Consider the following 18,929-nt stretch of genomic DNA (forward strand, 5'->3'; position numbering starts at 1 on the left):
AAATAAAGATGGGGGATGGGAAAAGGATGGTAAAGAAACTTAGTTTTCCAGGCTTTTTGAATGCTGGAATTAAAGATACGGGTTTTTGGACCTGTGTAGGTAGGGCAATCACCAAGCCTAGTCAGAGTAGAAGCCCCTGTCTTTAGCCCTGAACTCCTCAGTGTTTAACTGATGAAGTGGTGCTAGAGGCCTGGTTTTACCAACTGTGATTGTTTTCAATATAAAACAAAAGCAGCTATTGATTTAATCCTGTTATATGGTGTTGATCTTAAAAAAATCATTGGATTCATACTAGGATTTGGGGTTTAATCCTGTAAGGATCATACTAACTTTCATCTTATTTATCCTAAGTCCTTCTTTAATCTTGTTAATCATGCCAGGCTTTTTTTTCCAAGGGCCGGGATATCCATCCATCCATCCATCCATCCATCCATCCATCCATGTATATAGTATATATTCATACAGTTATTTTTCCAGAGTTATTTTTCTGTCCTCCTTTCTTTGAAAGAGAAGATCAGTTTTCTCAAAGAGAGCCAAAGAGCCATGCATACTTCTGCAGAGTAGCATTAGTATTGCAAGGATGACATCAGTTCTGTATTCTTAAACCTAAGATTAAAGTAGGTCTTGGCAGGGCCTCCAGAGAGGGAATCTAGTCTCAGCGTTGGATTTCCTGAGAAGGCATATGGCACTCTTCTGAAAGCGGGATGTTATTTGAGTTTAGAAGCTCTCAGTCAAAAAATATTAGATGAATTAATTGCAATTGAGATACTGCTTTCTTATAGTGGAACAAAAAGTCAGTTCTTAGCTTTTGACCTTTGCCCTGAACTTGTGCTGTGTGCATTAGGAAAAGAAAATACACATTTGGTCTTAAGTCACTGCTTCTTAAGTCACCTTGCAGAATATAACTGATTCAGACCTTGTGTTCTGTTTCTTTCATTTTTCAAAGGATAATTGTCAGTGACCATCCTCTCCAAGCAATCAAAGTAATAGATCCTAAGAATAAATTGTTATTTTTCTTATTTCTACTTTTGGGAGTGGGAAGTTTGAGAATTAGATCAAAAGTTTTATTGATTGATTGAGCAACTAGTAAACCTGTACCAAATGTTCACCCTTGGGGCCTCACATGATTATGTCGCCTCTAGTTATTGGGTGGTGGTTGTCATCGTAATTTTCAACTAGTTTGCCAACATTATACAGTTTTGACCTGGACTGAGTAACTTATGTAAATCCTTAAATTGCTATATTATGATGGTTTCATGTCATGGGGAAAAAACCCTGGTAGGCACTATGAACCCTTCTATGTTTATTTCACTTATGACTTAATTACTCAAAGATTCCTAGATATAAAAAGTGTAGCAAAATGTTGTATTATGAGTTAAAATAAAACTGGCTTTATTTTTTGATATTTTATATTCAGCTATACTTTATTTTTTCCAGGTGAAATGGGTAAAAAGTCTTTTATACATATATGATTATGAATGTTTACTTTGCGTATTAATTTAAAAGGAAATTAAAGGAATTTGTTTGCAAAAACAGATGAATCATTATTAATGAAAATCATGTAATGCTGACACTGTGATCTGAGAAGCAGAAGAAGTTTTTACCAGGATCTAATTGTATAAACGAGAAAAATTTAGGGTTAAGGAACTCACTTTAGATGATGGAGTAATTGTATATATGCATGCTTTGCCAGAAGTGAGGAGGGGCAACTTTGATTTCTAATCCGCTTTGGGGGAAGTTCCATATCAGAGCTGCACAGAAACATTCAGTGAAGCAGCTCCTTTATCATAAAGGGAATTTTAATTTAAAAATGTTCTTGCATCGTGAGCAGGGTAAACGACAGCCGGCTACACTGGGCATTTATCTCCTTCAAACCACATTACCAGTAATTGCTGCATTAAATCAAAGTCAGAAAAGATTACAGGTCTGAATGGATCAAGGGGGTAGTGCTAACCCAAAGATTCCCACAACTGCTGCATTGCTGCTCTCAGAGCCCTGTCTCTGTCCCCAGTAGGTATGAGAGTCAGGTGCAGCTGTCAGATTCCTGACAGTTCTGTAAGGCATGAGCATAGTGAACACAATCCAAGAAGAGGAACAGGTACATGCTCAAGACACCATGGCCGCCTTTTTGGGTTAGCTTTTTATTTTGAACGCAAGAGAATGGCTCCTTATTGTTTTTCGGTACTGTTAAAGAGAGAACATGTTGCCTGCTTTGTGCTTGAGATTTGCTTTGGCATAAAAATCTCTTCAGTTTTCTCTCCTCCTCTATTTATTGATATTCCCTTCTTGGTCAAGCATGGTCCTCTCACTTGATTTATGTTACAGAAATGTAACAGATTTACAAAAATAACATAAATATGTTACAAAATAACAAATATTTACAAAATAACATTTTGTAAAATATGTTACAAATATTTACAAAATAACATAAATATGCTACAAAAATAACAAAAATGCCCTGTGCTAGGTATGGTAGGTGCTCTTCCCTGCCCCTTAGCTGCCTTTTCTCCTAACACAATTGCATAGTTCTTTATATGCATTCTGCCTCCTGTTGAGGCCACTTATTCCTCAGATATAGATTTAGCTTCATAATTCGGATAATTCTCAATCTGTTTTAAATGTCCTTCAATTATCAGAGATGATGATGACGACGACAGCAATGGCGCTGATAACAGCAGCTATAATTTAATAATCACTATATGCCAGACCTATTCATATATCAACTGATTTAGTCATCACAACTGCCCCATGAGATAGGTACTATTATTATCTTCTTTTTCCAGACGAAGAACTTGAGGCAGAGAGGTGTTAAATAACTTTTCTCAAATTACACAGCTAAGAAGTTATGGAGCTGAGATTTGAACCAAGTAGCCTGGCTTAACAGAGCCCTGAACTCTTACCCACATGTGGTGTTGCTTGTGTACCCCAACTAGGCACTCTGCTAGGTATTAGGGATACTTTAAGGAAGAAGGTGGACTGTATAGTACCTGCTTTCCTGAAATGGGAGAGATGGAAATGATGAAGGGATGTCTGGCAAAGTGAAGAGGATGTGTGTACGTGCTAAAGGGTTTATCTAGCAGGGGGCTAATCTGGACTGATCAGAAGGAGTTTGCTACCAGTCTTCCTTTTCAGACCTTTTCTGTAGTGTTTTAGGGAAGACTGATGCCTTTCCCCCATCTCCCTTTATCATTCTCCCTCCTCCAAAGAAAATAACTAACGCTTCAAAAAATCATTGCATTAAGTGGGACAATAATTCATTATTTTAATTTTTTAACAACTCGATGGAGGTATCATTGATATAAAATAAACTGCACCTATATAAAATTAATTTGTTAGGTTTTGGCATATGTATATACCCGTGAAATCACCACAGCCAAGATAATTGAATCATCTCCATAAGTTTTCTCATGCCCCTTTGTAATCCTCCCAACATGCTCTCACCTCCCCAGTACATCTCCAAGCAACCACTTATCTGCTTTCTGTCACCATTGATTAGTTGGCAATTTCTAGTATTTTATAAAAATGGACTCATACAGTAAGTACTGTTTGGCTTGGCTTCTTTCACTCAGCATAATTATTTTGAAATTCATCCATGTTGCTGTACATACTGGTGGTTCGTTCATTTGTATTGCTAAGTAGTATTAATTGTGGATGTACCACAATTTGTTTATCACTGTCACTTATCTGTTGATGGATATTTGGATTGTTTCCAGTTTTAGGCTGTGACAAATAGATCTTCTATGAGTATTCATATTCATATTCTTTATATGTTCTTTTTTCTGTTGGGTGAATAGTCAGAATAGATAGATCATATGGTAGGTGTGTGTTTGAATTTATAAGAACTTGATAAACTGTTTTCACATTGGTTATACCATTTTACATCCCACGAGCAGTATATGAGACTTTTGGTTCCTCCATAGCCTTGTCAAAGCTTGGTATTGTCAGTCTTTTAACTACGTATGTAGTGATATCATACTGATAAGTTCTAATTTCCTAATGAATAATGATACTGAGCTTCTTTTCATGCACTTGTTTACCATCTCTTATTTACCATCTTCTTTTAATCAAGTGTTCAAATTTTTTTTGCCCATTTTTTAGAAAACGTGAGTTGTCTTGTTTCTTATGGTTGAACTTTGAGAGTTCTTATATTCTCTGAATACAAGTCCTTTATAAGATATATACTTTGCAAATATTTTCTCTCAGTTGTGGCTTATCTTTTTATTCTCCTCACAGTGTCTTTTGATAAGCAGAAGTTTTAAATGAAGTTCAATTTATTGTTTTTTTATGGGTTATGTTTTTAATGTTATAGCTTAGAAATCTTTGCCTAATCCAAGGTCACAGAAGTTTTTTGCTAGAAGTTTTATAGTTTTATCTTTCACATTTTTAGATATGTGGTCCATTTTGCGTTAAATTTTGTATTTGGAAAGAAGTACAAATCTCTTTTCTTTTCATTATGTGTGGATATCCAGTTGTTTCAGCACCATTTGTTGAAAAGACTATTCTTTCTCTACTGAATTCCTTTTGCACCTGTGGATCTATTTCTGGACTTTCTATTCTGTTTCACTGATCTATTTTTCTCTCTTGACACCAGTACCATACAGTCTTATAGGGATGTGAGTATTATGGGATCTAGCAGACTTCAGAAGAAATGATAAATGTCACAAACCTCAGGTATAGCGTTTGATTTTAGTACAGGCCTAGAGAAAAGATAGTCATAATCATTAAAAACCTTTTATTTGAATAGTGGAATGAAGTGGAGAGATATACTGTGTTGATAGTCTGAAAGACTCAATTCTCTTGGATGTTAATTCTCCCCAAAGTCATCTATAGATTCAGTGTATATCCCAATCAGAATCCTAGCCAGATAGTTGTAGAAATTGACAAGCTGATTCTAAAACTCGTGTGGAAATGCCAAAGACCTAGAATAGCTAAAACAGCTTTGAAGAAGGAAAACAAAGTTGCAGGACTAACACAGCCTGATTTAAAGCCTACAGAAAGACTGTGTGGTGTTGGTGTCAGTATTGAGGTTTACATCTTCATGTTATGCAATGAAATGTGTCAGTTATGTTTTGCTGTGTAACAAACTTTCCCAAAACTTAATAGTTTAACAAAGTGTTAAACATTTATTTGCTCACAATTCTGTGGGTCAGGAGTTTGGGTGATTGTTTTAGTCTTGGCCGCATTGGCTGAGCCTTGATGGTCTAGGATAACCTCACTCTCATGTCTGGCAGTTGGCAGGTTAGTTGATCTGGGGGCTCAGCTGGAGCAGTTCATCTGTGTTCCACTTGCTCTGTCATCCTTCACACTTCTTCACACACTAGTGTTGGGGTTCCGGAGAGTAGCAAGAGAGGGCAAGCCTTAGTGAACAGGCACCTGTCAAGCCTCTGCTTGTGTGATATTTGCTAATATCCCCAGACCAATGTAAGTCACAAGGCTAAGACCAAATTCAAGGGGTGGAAGAAACAAATTCCACTTCTTGATGGAGGAGCTGTGAAATATTATGACCAATTTTTTGTAGTTCACCAGAAAGATATTATGAGTTAGTTGAGATAAAAGTCTTTATGGAGAGAAAAAAGTTTTGTTGTATAAGATAATGTATGTGAAATTATTTTTAGTCATGTTTCCCTAGCAGTATTAGAATATTTAAAATTATTTCCTGCTCTAAAAGTTTTATATCTCGCCCCTTAACCTTTATATATTGTCTTTGTGAATTTAAAGTGAGTAACTCATGGCTGGGTGCAGTGGCTCATGCCTGTAATCCCAGCAGTTTGGGAGGCTGAGGTGGATAGATGACTTGAGGTCAGGAGTTTTGAGACCAGCCCGGCCAACATGGTGAAAACCTTGCCTCTAATTAAAAAAAGTAAATAACTATTGTCCTATCCATTTACTGATTTATGGAAAACACTTTTAACAAAACTGCTAATTCCTTGCCTCACAGTTTGTGTGCCATATCTCTTATTCCAAAATAGAAATGCATTTCAGCCATTCTATGGTTTACTCTGTTATTACCCATACTTCCTTTCTGTACCATTGGGAGAAATCTGAAGATGAATGGACAGGTTCTATCCTTAGAGAATTCATCTAATCGATAAAATAAGTATGTCTAAAAACAATTAGAAAGTGCCATGTAAGTTCAGAGGAAAGAGAAATCACTTCTAGTTGGAAGTAATCAGGAAGAGCATTGTGGAGCAGATGGCATTTAAGGTAGCATTTTAAGATTTGGGCATTTTGAAATGGGTAAAAAAATATGATCAAAGGCACAGAGGCCAAAACAAAACAAAATAAAATAAAAATTATCCTTGATAGAGGCAACTGTGGGTAGTTGAATGTATCAATAATTGGTTTTGTACTTTATTGTCACTTGGAAATCAAGTATCCCAATAGAAAGTTTGTTAAAATTTACATGCAGGCATTATGTCTATTTTTCATTCTGACTCTGAGTTTGTCAGATTTGCTACCATTCTTTTTACTCATATTACTAAAACAGTGCTCGGAAAACTCTTTAACTCTTGTTTACTAAATTCAGTCATTTATTTCTCAATTGTCATTTTCTTTAACCTTTCTAGATTTCTACTTGGCATTGTTATATTTTCTCCTCTGGTATCAATTTATGAAATACCTTCCCTAGTATAAAGGATGTGAGATCGAAGAAAAGAAACAGATGTCCTCTGTATTCCTGGCTTTTGTGAATAGTACACGATTATGCTTAATCTTTTTATCCTCTGTTTCTATTTCTGCCTTCTTGAAGCAAGTATTCCTCAAGGTTCTTTTTTCAGCCTTTGCCTTCTATCTGTCTGTGTCTCCCCTCCACCTCTCATTTTTCTTTTTTCTCTACTTTTCTTTTTTTGGAGTACATGTTTGACGTTTAATAAATGTTGTGGACTATATCAGTGTGGGAGAGGAATCTCAACCCCATTATGGCCATGCGTTTTTCTCCTTTTCTCTTTGATCTTCGTGTCTAACCCTGACCTCTCCTCTAGCTGTACCTTCAACCCTGAGTACCTGTTAGACTTTCTCTACCATTACTTCAAACCAGTTTATGCTTCAAATTTGTCTGTATTAGCAGTGTTATTCTTATTTGGCTAGTCAGCTAGAATTAGAACCTTTCTCTTATACCCTGCATGTGGACAGTCTTCAATTACTGTGGATGTTGTCTTCGTCATCTCTTATATATCTATACCTTCTTTATTCCTACTGCGAATATGAATTTTTTGCATTAGTCATCTGTAACCTGTTGTAATAGTGGCCGCTAATTGGTCTCCGCACCTTTAGGTAGTTCCCTTTTTTGTTCTTACCTGCAGCCACCAGAGCCATTTTCATAAAACGTTATTTATGTAGCACTCTTTTCCTCTTGCGCAATCTTTAAAGATCAGATCTGAAATACATAGCAGGATGTCCTAGTCCCTCCATAATGAACCTACCTACTTTTCTTGTTATTTGCCACCACCCACCCATAGTCAAGTAAACTGGTCACACGATCCCTTAGTCAGTCAGTCTTGCATATTTCTTTCTCTTTTCTTTCTTTTGGAGACAGAGTCTTGCTGTGTCACCCATGCTGGAGTGCAGTGGCGCAATCTCGGCTCACTGCAACCTCCGCCTCCCGGGTTCAAGCAATTCTCCTGCCTCAACCTCCTGAGTAGCTGGGATTACAGGCGCACATGGACACGCCCGGCTAATTTTTTGTATTTTCGTAGAGACGGGGTTTCACCGTGTTGCCCAGGCTAGTCTTGAACTCCTGAGCTCAGACAATCCACCCACCTCAGCCTCTCAACATGCTAGGATTACAGAAGTGAGCCACCACACCCGGCCCAGTCTTGCATATTTCTAATGACATATTTTGCCTGCATATATGTCTTCCTCCTCCACCCCCTGGTCCCATCCTCATCCTTCCAGCTCAAACCCTAGCTCTTTTGCTCTTTTTTTTCCCCCCTCCTGGCCTCTAGAACTGACCTATCTTTTTTTGAAGTTCTGTCTTACCCTGGTGCACAGGGTAATATGGAATCTGTGGAACCTTCTAAGAATACTGCTACTAAAACCAAATTTATACCTCAGGCAGAAATCTCAGCAATCTTTGCTAAAACATTCTACCCTGAGGCATAGCTAATATCCTTAAAATTTGGCAGGATTGTGGCATAGGCAGAAGAGAAAGTAAAAGAGAGAAGAAAACAGGAATGAGAGAATAAGAGAAGAGGACAAGAATCTTAAATATTTTCTGGTTAATTTGATTGACTGAACGTAAGCAGTGTGGTAAGTCTTGAGATCCCAAGGGTTGTATGTCGATGTACAGATACCACTACAGCATCACCAACCATGTGTGTGTCCTCTGGCATAGCCTGATCTGCCTTATCCTTAGCAAAACTTAAACTTCATAAATCTCACGATAAGTTCTAAATATCTCACTCTTAAATACGAGGTCTATTTCTAGGTCTAGATTTTGAATAACTAGGTCTATTTCTATGTCTAGGTCTATTTCTTCCTCATATCGTTACATTTCTGTTCAACAGACATTCTAAGTGTGCTAAGTGTTGAAACTTTTTTTTTCCTCTGAGACAGAGTCTCACTCTGTCGCCTAGGCTGGAGTTCAGTGGCATAATCTCAGCTCACTGCAACCTCAACCTCCTAGGCTTAAACAGTCTTCCCACCTCAGCCTCCCGAGTACCTGGGACTACAGGCATGTGCCACCAGGCCTGGGTAGAGATGGAGCTTTACCATGTTGCCCAGGCTGGTCTTGAGCTCTTTGACTCAGGCAGTCTGCCTGCCTGAGCCTCCCAGTGGGCTGGGATTACAGGCGTGACCCACTGTGCTCGACCCAAGTGTTAAAATTTATGTTGAAAAATGAACTGGGGCTGGGCATGGTGGCTCACACCCGTAATCCCAGCACTTTGGGAGGCTGAGGCAGGTGGATCGCCTGAACTCAGGAGTTGAAGACCAGCCTGGGCAACATGGCAAAGCTCCATCTCTACAAAAAAGTTGAAAAAATTAGCCAGGTGCCATGGCATGCACCTGTAGTCCTAGCTACTTGGGAGGCTTAGTGCCAGCTACTTGGGAGACTGAGGTGGGAGGATCCTTGAACCTGGAAGACGGAGGGTGCAGTGAGCTGAGATCGTGCCACAGCGCTCCAACCTGGGTGACAAAGTGAGACCCCGTCTCAAAAAAAAAAAAAAAAAAAAGTGAATTGATATTGCATGTCTCTGCTAAAGAGATGTATGGAAATATACATGAAGGACTGTTTTCTGAATTCATGTTTCTTATTGATCAGGACACATGAACTTTAATACTATAAAGGCATCCATGATACTGCAGTGTAAGCTTGAAAGTGGAATAGATTGGCATCATCAGCCAATAACTCTTGAGTTTATTGTGGAAAATCAGTCCTTTTGTTTCTATAATTTTTGAGTAAATATAATATTTAAAATTTTGAGGAAATAGTCTGTTCTGATGAGGGGACTCATTTAGTAATTTCTGAGTTGAAAACATTTTCATTTTTTGTTTCTATTTTTAAAGTCATTTTGATAAATGGGAAAAATACTGAAAGAATGATGTTGAGCTACTGATCCATGCACGGAATTTCTTTCTGTTAATAACTGAGGCTACATTATTCTGAAGAAAGACCATATCAAGAAAAGAGAAAGAAACCCTTCAAGTTTATAATTTGATTTTTTGTAGTGTGTTTTGTCTTATAGGTAAAAGATTATTTTTTTCTTCCATCAGTATTATTTCAAATTTTGGTTTGACTAAGTTACTAGTCTTCAAATTACAGCAATTAAAAAAATTTTACAGAAAGAAATGGGTAAAAGACAAGATAAAGTATAAGAGTTATAATTCAAATATTAAATTATTTTGACATTTTTCCGAAGAGCTGATTATTTAAGCTAGACCTGGGCATGATTTCAGCAGAACCTAGGTGAGATATCTTAATCATATATCTAAAGATTAAGATTCTTTATTGTCTATATCCTCTAGTCTTTTCTTCCCCAGGAGACAGGGTCTTGCTGTGTCACACAGGCTAGAGTGCAGTGGCATGCTCAGAACTCACTGTACCCTCGACCTCCTGGGTTTGTGTGATTCTCCCACCTCAGCCTCCCAAGTAGGTGGGAGTATAGGCACGTACTGTGTGCCACCATACCCAGCTAAATATTTTTTTTTGAGGGGGGAATAGACAGGGTCTTACTTTGTTGACCAGGCTGGTCTCAAACTCCAGGCCTTAAGTGATCCTTCTGACTCAGCTTCCCAGAGTGCTGGAATTGTAGGCATGAGCCACTGCTTCCAGCCTATATCCTCTAGTCTTAAATGAGAGTTTACAGTTAGGACATTATGTTAGGTAAAGCAAATGTGGTCGCATTATTATTATTATTATTATTATTATTATTATTATTTGAAACAGAGTTTTGCGCTTGTTGCCCAGGCTGGAGTACAGTGGCGCAATCTCAGCTCACTGCAACCTCCGCCTCCCAGATTCACGCAATTCTCCCACCTCAGCCTCCCAGGTAGCTGGGATTACAGTCATGCACCACCATGCCCGGCTAAGTTTTTGTATTTTTAACAGAGAAGGGGTTTCACCACGTTCGTCAGTCTGGTCTTGAACTCCTGACCTCAGGTGATCCACCTGCCTCGGCCTTCCAACGTGCTGAGATTACAGGTGTGAGCCACCGTGCCTGGCCTAGTCATATAAATTAGAGACCAAAAGAATATTAATAATTTTTAAAGTACTTGTATTAAAAGTAAAATCTGTTTTGGTTCCTTTAAACTTTTAACAAATTATAGGAGCAGTTAATGCTAATTTAAATGTATATGAACGATTGGAAATTTATCTCTAAATTAGTAAGTGAAAACCAGCCACCTCCCCATTCCACCCTCTGGAGGTACTAGTTTTGTCTTAATGCCTACACACAACACACACACACAAACACACACACACGTGTGTATATATATGTATATGTATGGCATATAATGGTGTGTGATATATAATGTGTATACATATGGCATATATTGGTGTGTATGTCAACCAATACATTACATATATGTGTATACATATACATACATGTCTAACTTACATGTGACTTAAAGCTTAAGTAATTACACACCTAAATGTTTTAGTTTTTTCATTTTACTTGGAGCACCACTTTTCAAAGTCTAATTACAGACATAATTTATTGATGTATACATAGATACATGCATGCATATCCCTATATAATTTCATTTACAAATATGGAACTATAACACATTATTAAACAACATAATATTTTTTTTTTCTTTCTTTCTTTTTTTTTTTTTTGTGAGACAGAGGCTTACTTTGTTGCCCAGGCTGGAGTGCAGTGGCATGATCTCGGCTCACTGCAACCTCAGCCTCCCAGTTTTAGGTGATTCTGCCACCTGAGCCTCCTGAGTAGCTGGGATTACAGGCGGCCACCACGCCCGGCTAATTTTTGTATTTTTAGTAGAGATGGAGTTTCGCCACGTTGGCCAGGCTGGTCTCAAACTCCTGACCTTAGGTGATCGGCTCGCCATGGCCTTCCAAAGTGCTGGGATTACAGGCGTGAGCCACTGTGCACGGCAATTTTTTTCCTTGAATAGTGCATCGGTCATATCTTTTCACCTTGTATGTATAGTCTAGAAAAATTTAAATCTCTCTCTGGAAATTGACTAGGCCTTCAATAACATTTGGGGATCACTTTCATGCTTAAATTACATCAGTTGTTTTGGCTTTGAATTACATCTTAAACACAAGATCATCTGGAAATGTCATCTATAATTAAGTCACCAAATATTGAACTAGGTTAACTCTTGACGTTTAAGTTAGTCAGCCATAGTTCATTATTACGGCCTTTTATGATGTATAAGACATATCATCATTTTCCAGTCTTCATATCAAGAAGAATCTTAGGAGATTTAATAGTGATTTAAGATACTAATTTATAAGCGTATGTGTGGCCCATCCTGCTGTACTGCTATATATGAAATGACAAGTGTACAGGGAAGGAGAAAGATTAATAATTATTTCATTTGATTAGAAGAGGAAATTTAGCATAAGATTTTATTGCAGAAACATTCTCTTTCTTTTCTTTTTTTTCTTTTTCTTTCCTTTCTTCTTCTCTTCTCTTCTCTTTTCTTTTCTTTTCTTTCTTTTTTGAAAGGTATCACTATGTTGCCCAGGCTAGACTTGAACTCCTGGCCCAAGTGATCCTCCCTAGTAGCTGGGACTACAGGCATATGCTGCTGCACCCAGTTTTTTGTTATTTCTTAGTTACCATTGTAATACCTATACAGGAGACCGTTAGAATATATCGTCCTCTCATATCTATGGGAGATTGGTTCCAGGATACACCCTCTCATGCCCCTGCAGATACCAAAATTTGCAGATGCTCAAGTTTCTTATATAAAATGGTGTCATATTTGCATATAACCTATGTTCATCCTCTTGTAGGCTTTAAATTATCTCTAAATTGTAATTTCTAAAATAATGTAAATGCTATGTAAATAATTATTATAACTGTTGTCTTTAAACTTTGTATTACATTTTTGTTATTGTACAGTATTGGTTTTTTTTATTGCTTTTCACAAATATTTTGTTTGCAGTTGGTTGAATTCACAGATGTGTAACCCAAGGATAAGAAGGGCTGACTGTATATTACAATCCCTTAAGGTGTGGCAAAGCACATCTGAAACGTTACAAGGCTTTGATAATCTCTGTTAAGAATTGTCAAAGTAGGGTTTTATAGTTCTGATGGTGAGAGAGACTGTAAAACTTTATTAAGAGCAACACACACACACACACACACACACACACATATATATATTTTTTGAGATGGAGTCTTGCTCTGTTGCCCAGGCTGGAGTTCAATGGTATGATCTTGGCTGCAGTGGCAAGCCTCCGCCTCCTGGGTTCAAGCAGTTCTCCTGCCTCAGCCTCCCAAGTAGCTGGGATTACAGGGTGCATGCCACCAGGCCCAGCTAATTTTTGTATTTTTAGTAGAGACGGGGTTTTGCCATGTTAGCCAGGCTGGTCTCGAACTCCTGACCTCAAGTGATCCACCTGCCTCAGCCAGCCTCCCAAATTGTTGGGATTACAGGTGTGAGCCATCCTGCCCAGCCAAGAGTAACTTTTTAAAAAATGTTTTTCTGTGTATGAGAAGTTGCTTACAATATTTAGTTTTGTGCTGTAGCATTATTTTGCTTTTTGGCTTGGCCTATGTCCTTATCTATTTCTCCCATAAACTGTAAATTCATTGGCAGCAGAACTGTGTTCATTTCTCCAGGGCTTAGTACAATATTTTGTATGCAATAGATGTGCAATGAATGTTTTATTAATTGTACTGAATAGATTTATTCTTATTCTTCATGTGTAATGCACATAGAATCAATACCAGCAAATTGAAGATAATCGAGTATAGTGGTCCTCCTAATCTGTTAGAACTGAGTTCAGGTAAATGTTTAACCAAGAATACCATCAAAATGTGCTAAAGCCATTTTGACTCTTAAAAATCTGTTTCTTCTGAACAATCCTAAAATAAAGTACATTGACCATAAAAGGAGAAGAATTACACTGATGGGGCGGGGGGTGTGGATGGCATGGTAATACTTAAATTCTCACAGATGCCCTCACAGTTGCGTTTAATCCTCATGGTTTAATCATCCAGAAGCATGTTACAATATTACTGGCTCTCCAAGATTAGGGGCATCGTAGCCCCTGAAACTTATTTAGAATTATTTACCATTTTGAACTTTTGAATGCTTGTCCCAAATAGAAGATTTCGTGGGATCAATAGTTGTAACTGGTTTGTGTTTTAGTAAACATTTATTTTCACTGTCTGCTCACTCTATGTCCTTTTTCTAAGAATTACTTCGCAGTTCTCTGATTTTAGGTGGGCCATTTAGGCTCTGAAGGCCAACTCTTTAACCTATTGTGCTTTGTCAGACAAACCTCACACCTGTCCATGTTTGTTACTGCTTTTAATATCTGTTATAGAAATATGTGTGCACATGTGTGTTTGTATATAATGGTAGGGTGGGTATAGCAGCTCCCTAAAAGGAGAAAAGCAACTGGCTTTTCTGAAAAGACCTTTCCACCCCCACCTTTTTGCAGACAGCCGGAGTTAATCCTTCCAAGTTTGACTGGAACAGCTGAGCAAGTGCACCCTGCATATCTGGAGGCCTCCAGTGGACTCATGTTGCCTCAGAGTTGGGGCCACTTTCTTCTTTTCTAGTGCTGATCCTGCCAGCTGTCCTAGCCTCTGTTAAAGCACAGCGAGGGAGGTGTTAAATGATACAAAAACATACAGTGTCATGAAAGGGATCCCTTTACTGCATGTATCAGTGTGACTTTTTTCTCCCATTCCTTTCCGTAGCAGAAAGGTTTTATACTGTTAATCCTAACACCTGTCTCTGCTGGAGACAGTGAGAAGGGTGTGTGTGTGTGTGTGTGTGTGTGTGTGTATGAGAGAGAGAGAATGCGCATGCGTGCACACGGGTACATGCCCCCCTGCCCAAGAAAGAATAGAGTAGTAATACCAGTCCCATCTGCCTTTCCGTGTCCTGGATTGGGAGTATTCTCTGACGCACTTAAAGCCCGGAACATATATATTATTTTGGCTCCTGGATACCTTAGACTTCCTACCGTGTTTGTGTGCCAGTGTGAGGAGCCTGTGTTCCCTTCCCTGGCTGTCATTCTCTGCCTCTTGAGTTTCTGGTTGAGTTGTCAATTTAAAAACCAACAGTAACAGCAAATCTCCAGTGTAGTTTTCAGTCTGTAACTAGTAACTCAAAGCTTTCTGCTTTTTTCTGAACATCTCTTCTGTGTATTGTCAAATTCTATTGGGGTGGAGGCCTGGTCTCAACCAAGCTCCGACTTCATCAGCTGAGCCAGCATACCTATCTGCGTAGACTGGAGGTCAGCGAAGGATTTTTTTGGTGCTACCTAGTTCCTTTGGACAGGACAGCCAGCTCAAACAAGGCAAAAACTTAGACGCCTTTTGTACTGTCCTTATCTGAAGATTTTTTCCCATTTGCTATGTATGGTGTATATTGTATGGATTATCAATATCCTGTTGTCCAGGTAAGCTAAGGGTTATAATTTCTAGATACTGTTAGATTGATGTGAAGTTTTATGGTGGAGTGAAATGCCTACAGGCTTTCTGTCTTTTGACCGGGTACCATTCAGGGCCTAGCTTTCCCAATGCTTTTTGCTAATTTACTGTAATAAGAGGATTGAATTTATAGTATTGGTGGCCAGACAAAGGTGGTTGGCATTCACCCCTAGACGTTCTGAAACTTTGGAGAGATTCTGTGTGTGTGTGTGTGTGTGTGTGTGTGTGTTTTGAACCGGGTGGGCTGAACAATATAAATGTAACATAAGAAAATCAGCATATTATAATAAACTTCAGGCTTTGTTTTGAGCAGACAAGAGGCACAGACGGCAGTTTCCAAATGTTGTTGTATTTTCCAGAAAGGTAATATATAAAGTAGAGGGCATCTTTCCCCACGAAGACTATTTTTAGTCTAACGTTTTAGACTGTTTTGTGATGGGATTAGTGACATCTTATTTATTAACTTGTTGCAGTCTAGAATCGGAAAATGTTAGGTCATTACCAAGCGTATTTCTGAATATCTTATAGTAAGAAAAATTGAAGTTAGGAGTCCTGGATTCTGGTTCCAGCAATAGTGTTAAACACCACCATATTCATGCTCAAATAACTTCAGTTTTTCTTGACTTTAGTTTTGTTGTATTTAAAATGAAGGAGTTGGGCCGGATGACCTCTCAGCTATCATGATTTTTTGAAATATTGTAATCGAAACCTAGAATAAGAAAAGAAAAACAGTTAATACAATTAATTCTGAATTAAAGATACTACTTGGTCTGTCAGTTTGTTTTAGTTTATTTGTGTTTTCATGTTCCTTTAATTGTTTTTTTCTTTCAAATGGCCATTTATCTAATAATTAGCACCTAAGTTGCAGGTTGGACAGGAATGCATAGAGTTAAAAGAAATAATGGACTAACTAGTACATCTTATTAGGTATTTTGGGCTTAAAGGCCCAAGCTATTTTGGATTGGGCCTGTTGAATAAGCTCTCTGGAGTAAACTCACAGCTTTCATTCAAGTCGAAAGCTATCAGTAGTGCAGTCATATGGCAGTGGCTGTGATTATGCTTCTCTTTAACTATATTCTAATACATTGATCTATATTATATGTTTTATATTAATGATATAACTTTCTGTTATTTTGGATTATTCAAATTAAGAGTATTTTATACTTACCATAATGAGGTTTTGATATATGTGTGCATTTCGCTTATCTATGAACTATATCTCTACTGACATAAAACAATAGCTTGGTCTTTGTAACAGCTTAAGGCTGGAAGTGTTATGAGACTAGATTAGAAATCTTTTTACAAATAAATATTAATGTGCTTTCAGTGAGAAACGTCTGTGAACAGTAAATCTCTGACCCACAACTAGCAAAGTCTGGGAATTATAGTAACTCTAACATAAGTCCAATTCTTTCAGGAAAAAGTTGAAAAAGTAAAAATGTTTCCCAAGTGAATTGAAGTATTGGAGATATATGAAAAAATAATTACAGTATGTAATTGAATTTATTGAGGAAGGAAATTGACCATCTACCCCTCCTAGTTTTGGGGTGGATTAAAGAGTTCCTGTTCAGAAATTGATGAAAGTCTTTTGCAGCAAAATTCTAATCAATATTCATAAAAGATGAATTTTCCACCCCCAATTTTTTTTTTGTTATTAATATTTAGTACTAATAAATGTAGTGCACAGTATTTGAAACTACACTTTCCTGACTACTCCATTTAGTAGGTTTATTCTATCTGAAATTAGGTCGTTTAGAAATGGAGGTAATGGGATGTTAAAATGTAAGGGTTTACTCTCCATTCCACCACATAGGAAAGCTAATGGGATTAAAAAAACAATTTTAAATTGAAGAATCCAAAGCTATTTTACAATCTTATTTATTACTTTTTTAAAGTAAAGTTTTTTTTCAGTGCATTTATAAATGAGTAGTAGATGGTTGGTTACTACCCAAACTCTTAACTACGGTTATAAAATGTTCTTTTTAGCTTCTGTTATATATTCTTATGCTTAGTTAAATTCAAGCTTTTCATTGCGTAATGCTTGCAGTTTCATACTAATGCGTTATGCAGTTGGACGTTATGGAGTACATGATTGAACAGTATTTCTTTTAATGAAAGGTTTTACATCTATTTTTAATTAAGTTATTTCTAGAATTGCTAGTTTTGAGTTAATGAAACAAAGTGAGTTCTCTTCAACAGAAGGTTCGAAAGTATTTTAGGTACTTGACCTTTCATTGCTCTTATTGTTAAAATCATGCCTATTTTAAGAGTGTGCCATTGAAAATGATTATTGTATTAGTTATAATTTTTGTAGAACCTAGTCTGGCCAAATTAGTTTAAAATCAGGCAGAGTAAGGAGATATGGGCTTGCTTGTGATTTAAGGGACGATGAATGTAGTCTCCCTGCCCAGACAAATCTATTTAAGAAACTGTTCCTGAAATTATTCTTACAGACAGTCTTTCGGATTAAACATTTACTGCCTGTGATCAGATGGTTAAAATGTAACTTGGTGCAAGTTAAGGGTATTGTCTTTTATCACAGGTTTTCCTTAGGCCGTTTTCCTTAACCTGTCATCCAAGTGGCGAACGGGGCAGTTGGAGGAAGAGGAAACAGGGTCTTAAATTATTGGAGGTATAGCTGAATTTCCTGATTTGAGGGTTTAGGGTAGCAAAGGACAGCTTAAGGATATTAGGCATCTAGAAGAATGAGACAGAAATTTACCTATCTAAAGCACACTTTTTCTTTTGAAACGGAGTTTCTTTCTTGTCACCCAGGCTGGAGTGCAGTGGCGTTTTCTCGTCTCACTGCAACCTCTGCCTCCCGGGTTCAAACAATTCTCCTACCTCAGCCTCCCGAGTAGCTGGGATTACAGGCGGGCATCACCACACCCAGCTAATTTTTTTTTTTTTGATTTTTAGTAGAGACAGGGTTTCACCATGTTGGTCAGGCTGGTCTTGAACTCCCACCCTCAGGTGATCCACCTCCTCAGCCTGCCAAAGTGCTGGGGTTACAGGCGTGAGCCGCTATGTCCAGCCTAAAGGACACTTTTGATATTGAGGTATGCTCAGGTCTGCAAAATCCTATAGAGTATATTAGGCTCTCCATTTCTTCATGGAAAGTTGACCTTGGTGTTTAACAGTACACACACACACACACATTATATAAATTTATTTATATAGTTTATACTTACATAGTTTATGTAATTATATTAACTTATATAGTTTATACTTACATAGTTATGTAATTGTATTAGCTTACATAATTTATACTTATATAGTTTATGTAATTAACATATGCAAGTTTATACTTATATAGTTTATGTAGTTATATTAACATATACAAGTATAGTTTATACTTACATAGTTTATGTAATTTTATTAACATATGCAAGTTTATATAATTTATATAAATTGAATTTATTTTCTCATTATGAATTAGTTTATTGTGTACCAGCTGTTTTTTGAGTACCTACTGTGTGCCAGATACTATGCCAGGCACAGGGACATTAGTGGTGAACAAGACAACAGAGTTTCCTATAACTAAGTAATAGAGGCATGGCATATTCATGGCATGTTGTTGGATAAACAGCACTCTTCAGTTTTCACAGATTAATCATGAATTAACTTCTTGACAACCCAGTTATTGATAAATTTGTTTACGTCCCATCCGTTCTCGTATTTGTTTAAGAACCGTTTCCTTAATCTCTCACAGGGATGTGTACAGTGTACACATACTTTCAGTTGTTTGTATGACTCTAGTTATCTGGGGTTTGGGATTTCTTAACGATATGAATAAGTTACGCAAATACATATAGTAATTTGTGAATTAAATTTTTTGATTTGCCT

The 18,929-nt window shown here is 37.4% G+C and overlaps 1 protein-coding gene across 17 annotated transcripts in view; it reads left to right on the forward strand.

Moving 5' to 3' along the window:
- The window catches only part of RBFOX2 (RNA binding fox-1 homolog 2), a 295,689-nt gene that overhangs the window by 168,146 nt on the left and 108,614 nt on the right, over positions 1-18,929 (forward strand). The window contains exon 1 of one of the 17 annotated variants that reach the window (XM_073006751.1): positions 15,011-15,052. The exons of the other annotated variants lie outside the window; for them this stretch is intronic. Within the exon in view, the coding sequence (XP_072862852.1) occupies positions 15,026-15,052 (27 nt within the window). The 5' untranslated portion in view covers positions 15,011-15,025. Of the gene's footprint in view, positions 1-15,010; positions 15,053-18,929 lie in introns of those variants that run through there. 17 annotated transcript variants of the gene reach the window in all.

Source organism: Chlorocebus sabaeus, chromosome 19 (assembly GCF_047675955.1).
Source record: "Chlorocebus sabaeus isolate Y175 chromosome 19, mChlSab1.0.hap1, whole genome shotgun sequence".
Taxonomy (NCBI): Eukaryota; Metazoa; Chordata; class Mammalia; order Primates; family Cercopithecidae; genus Chlorocebus; species Chlorocebus sabaeus.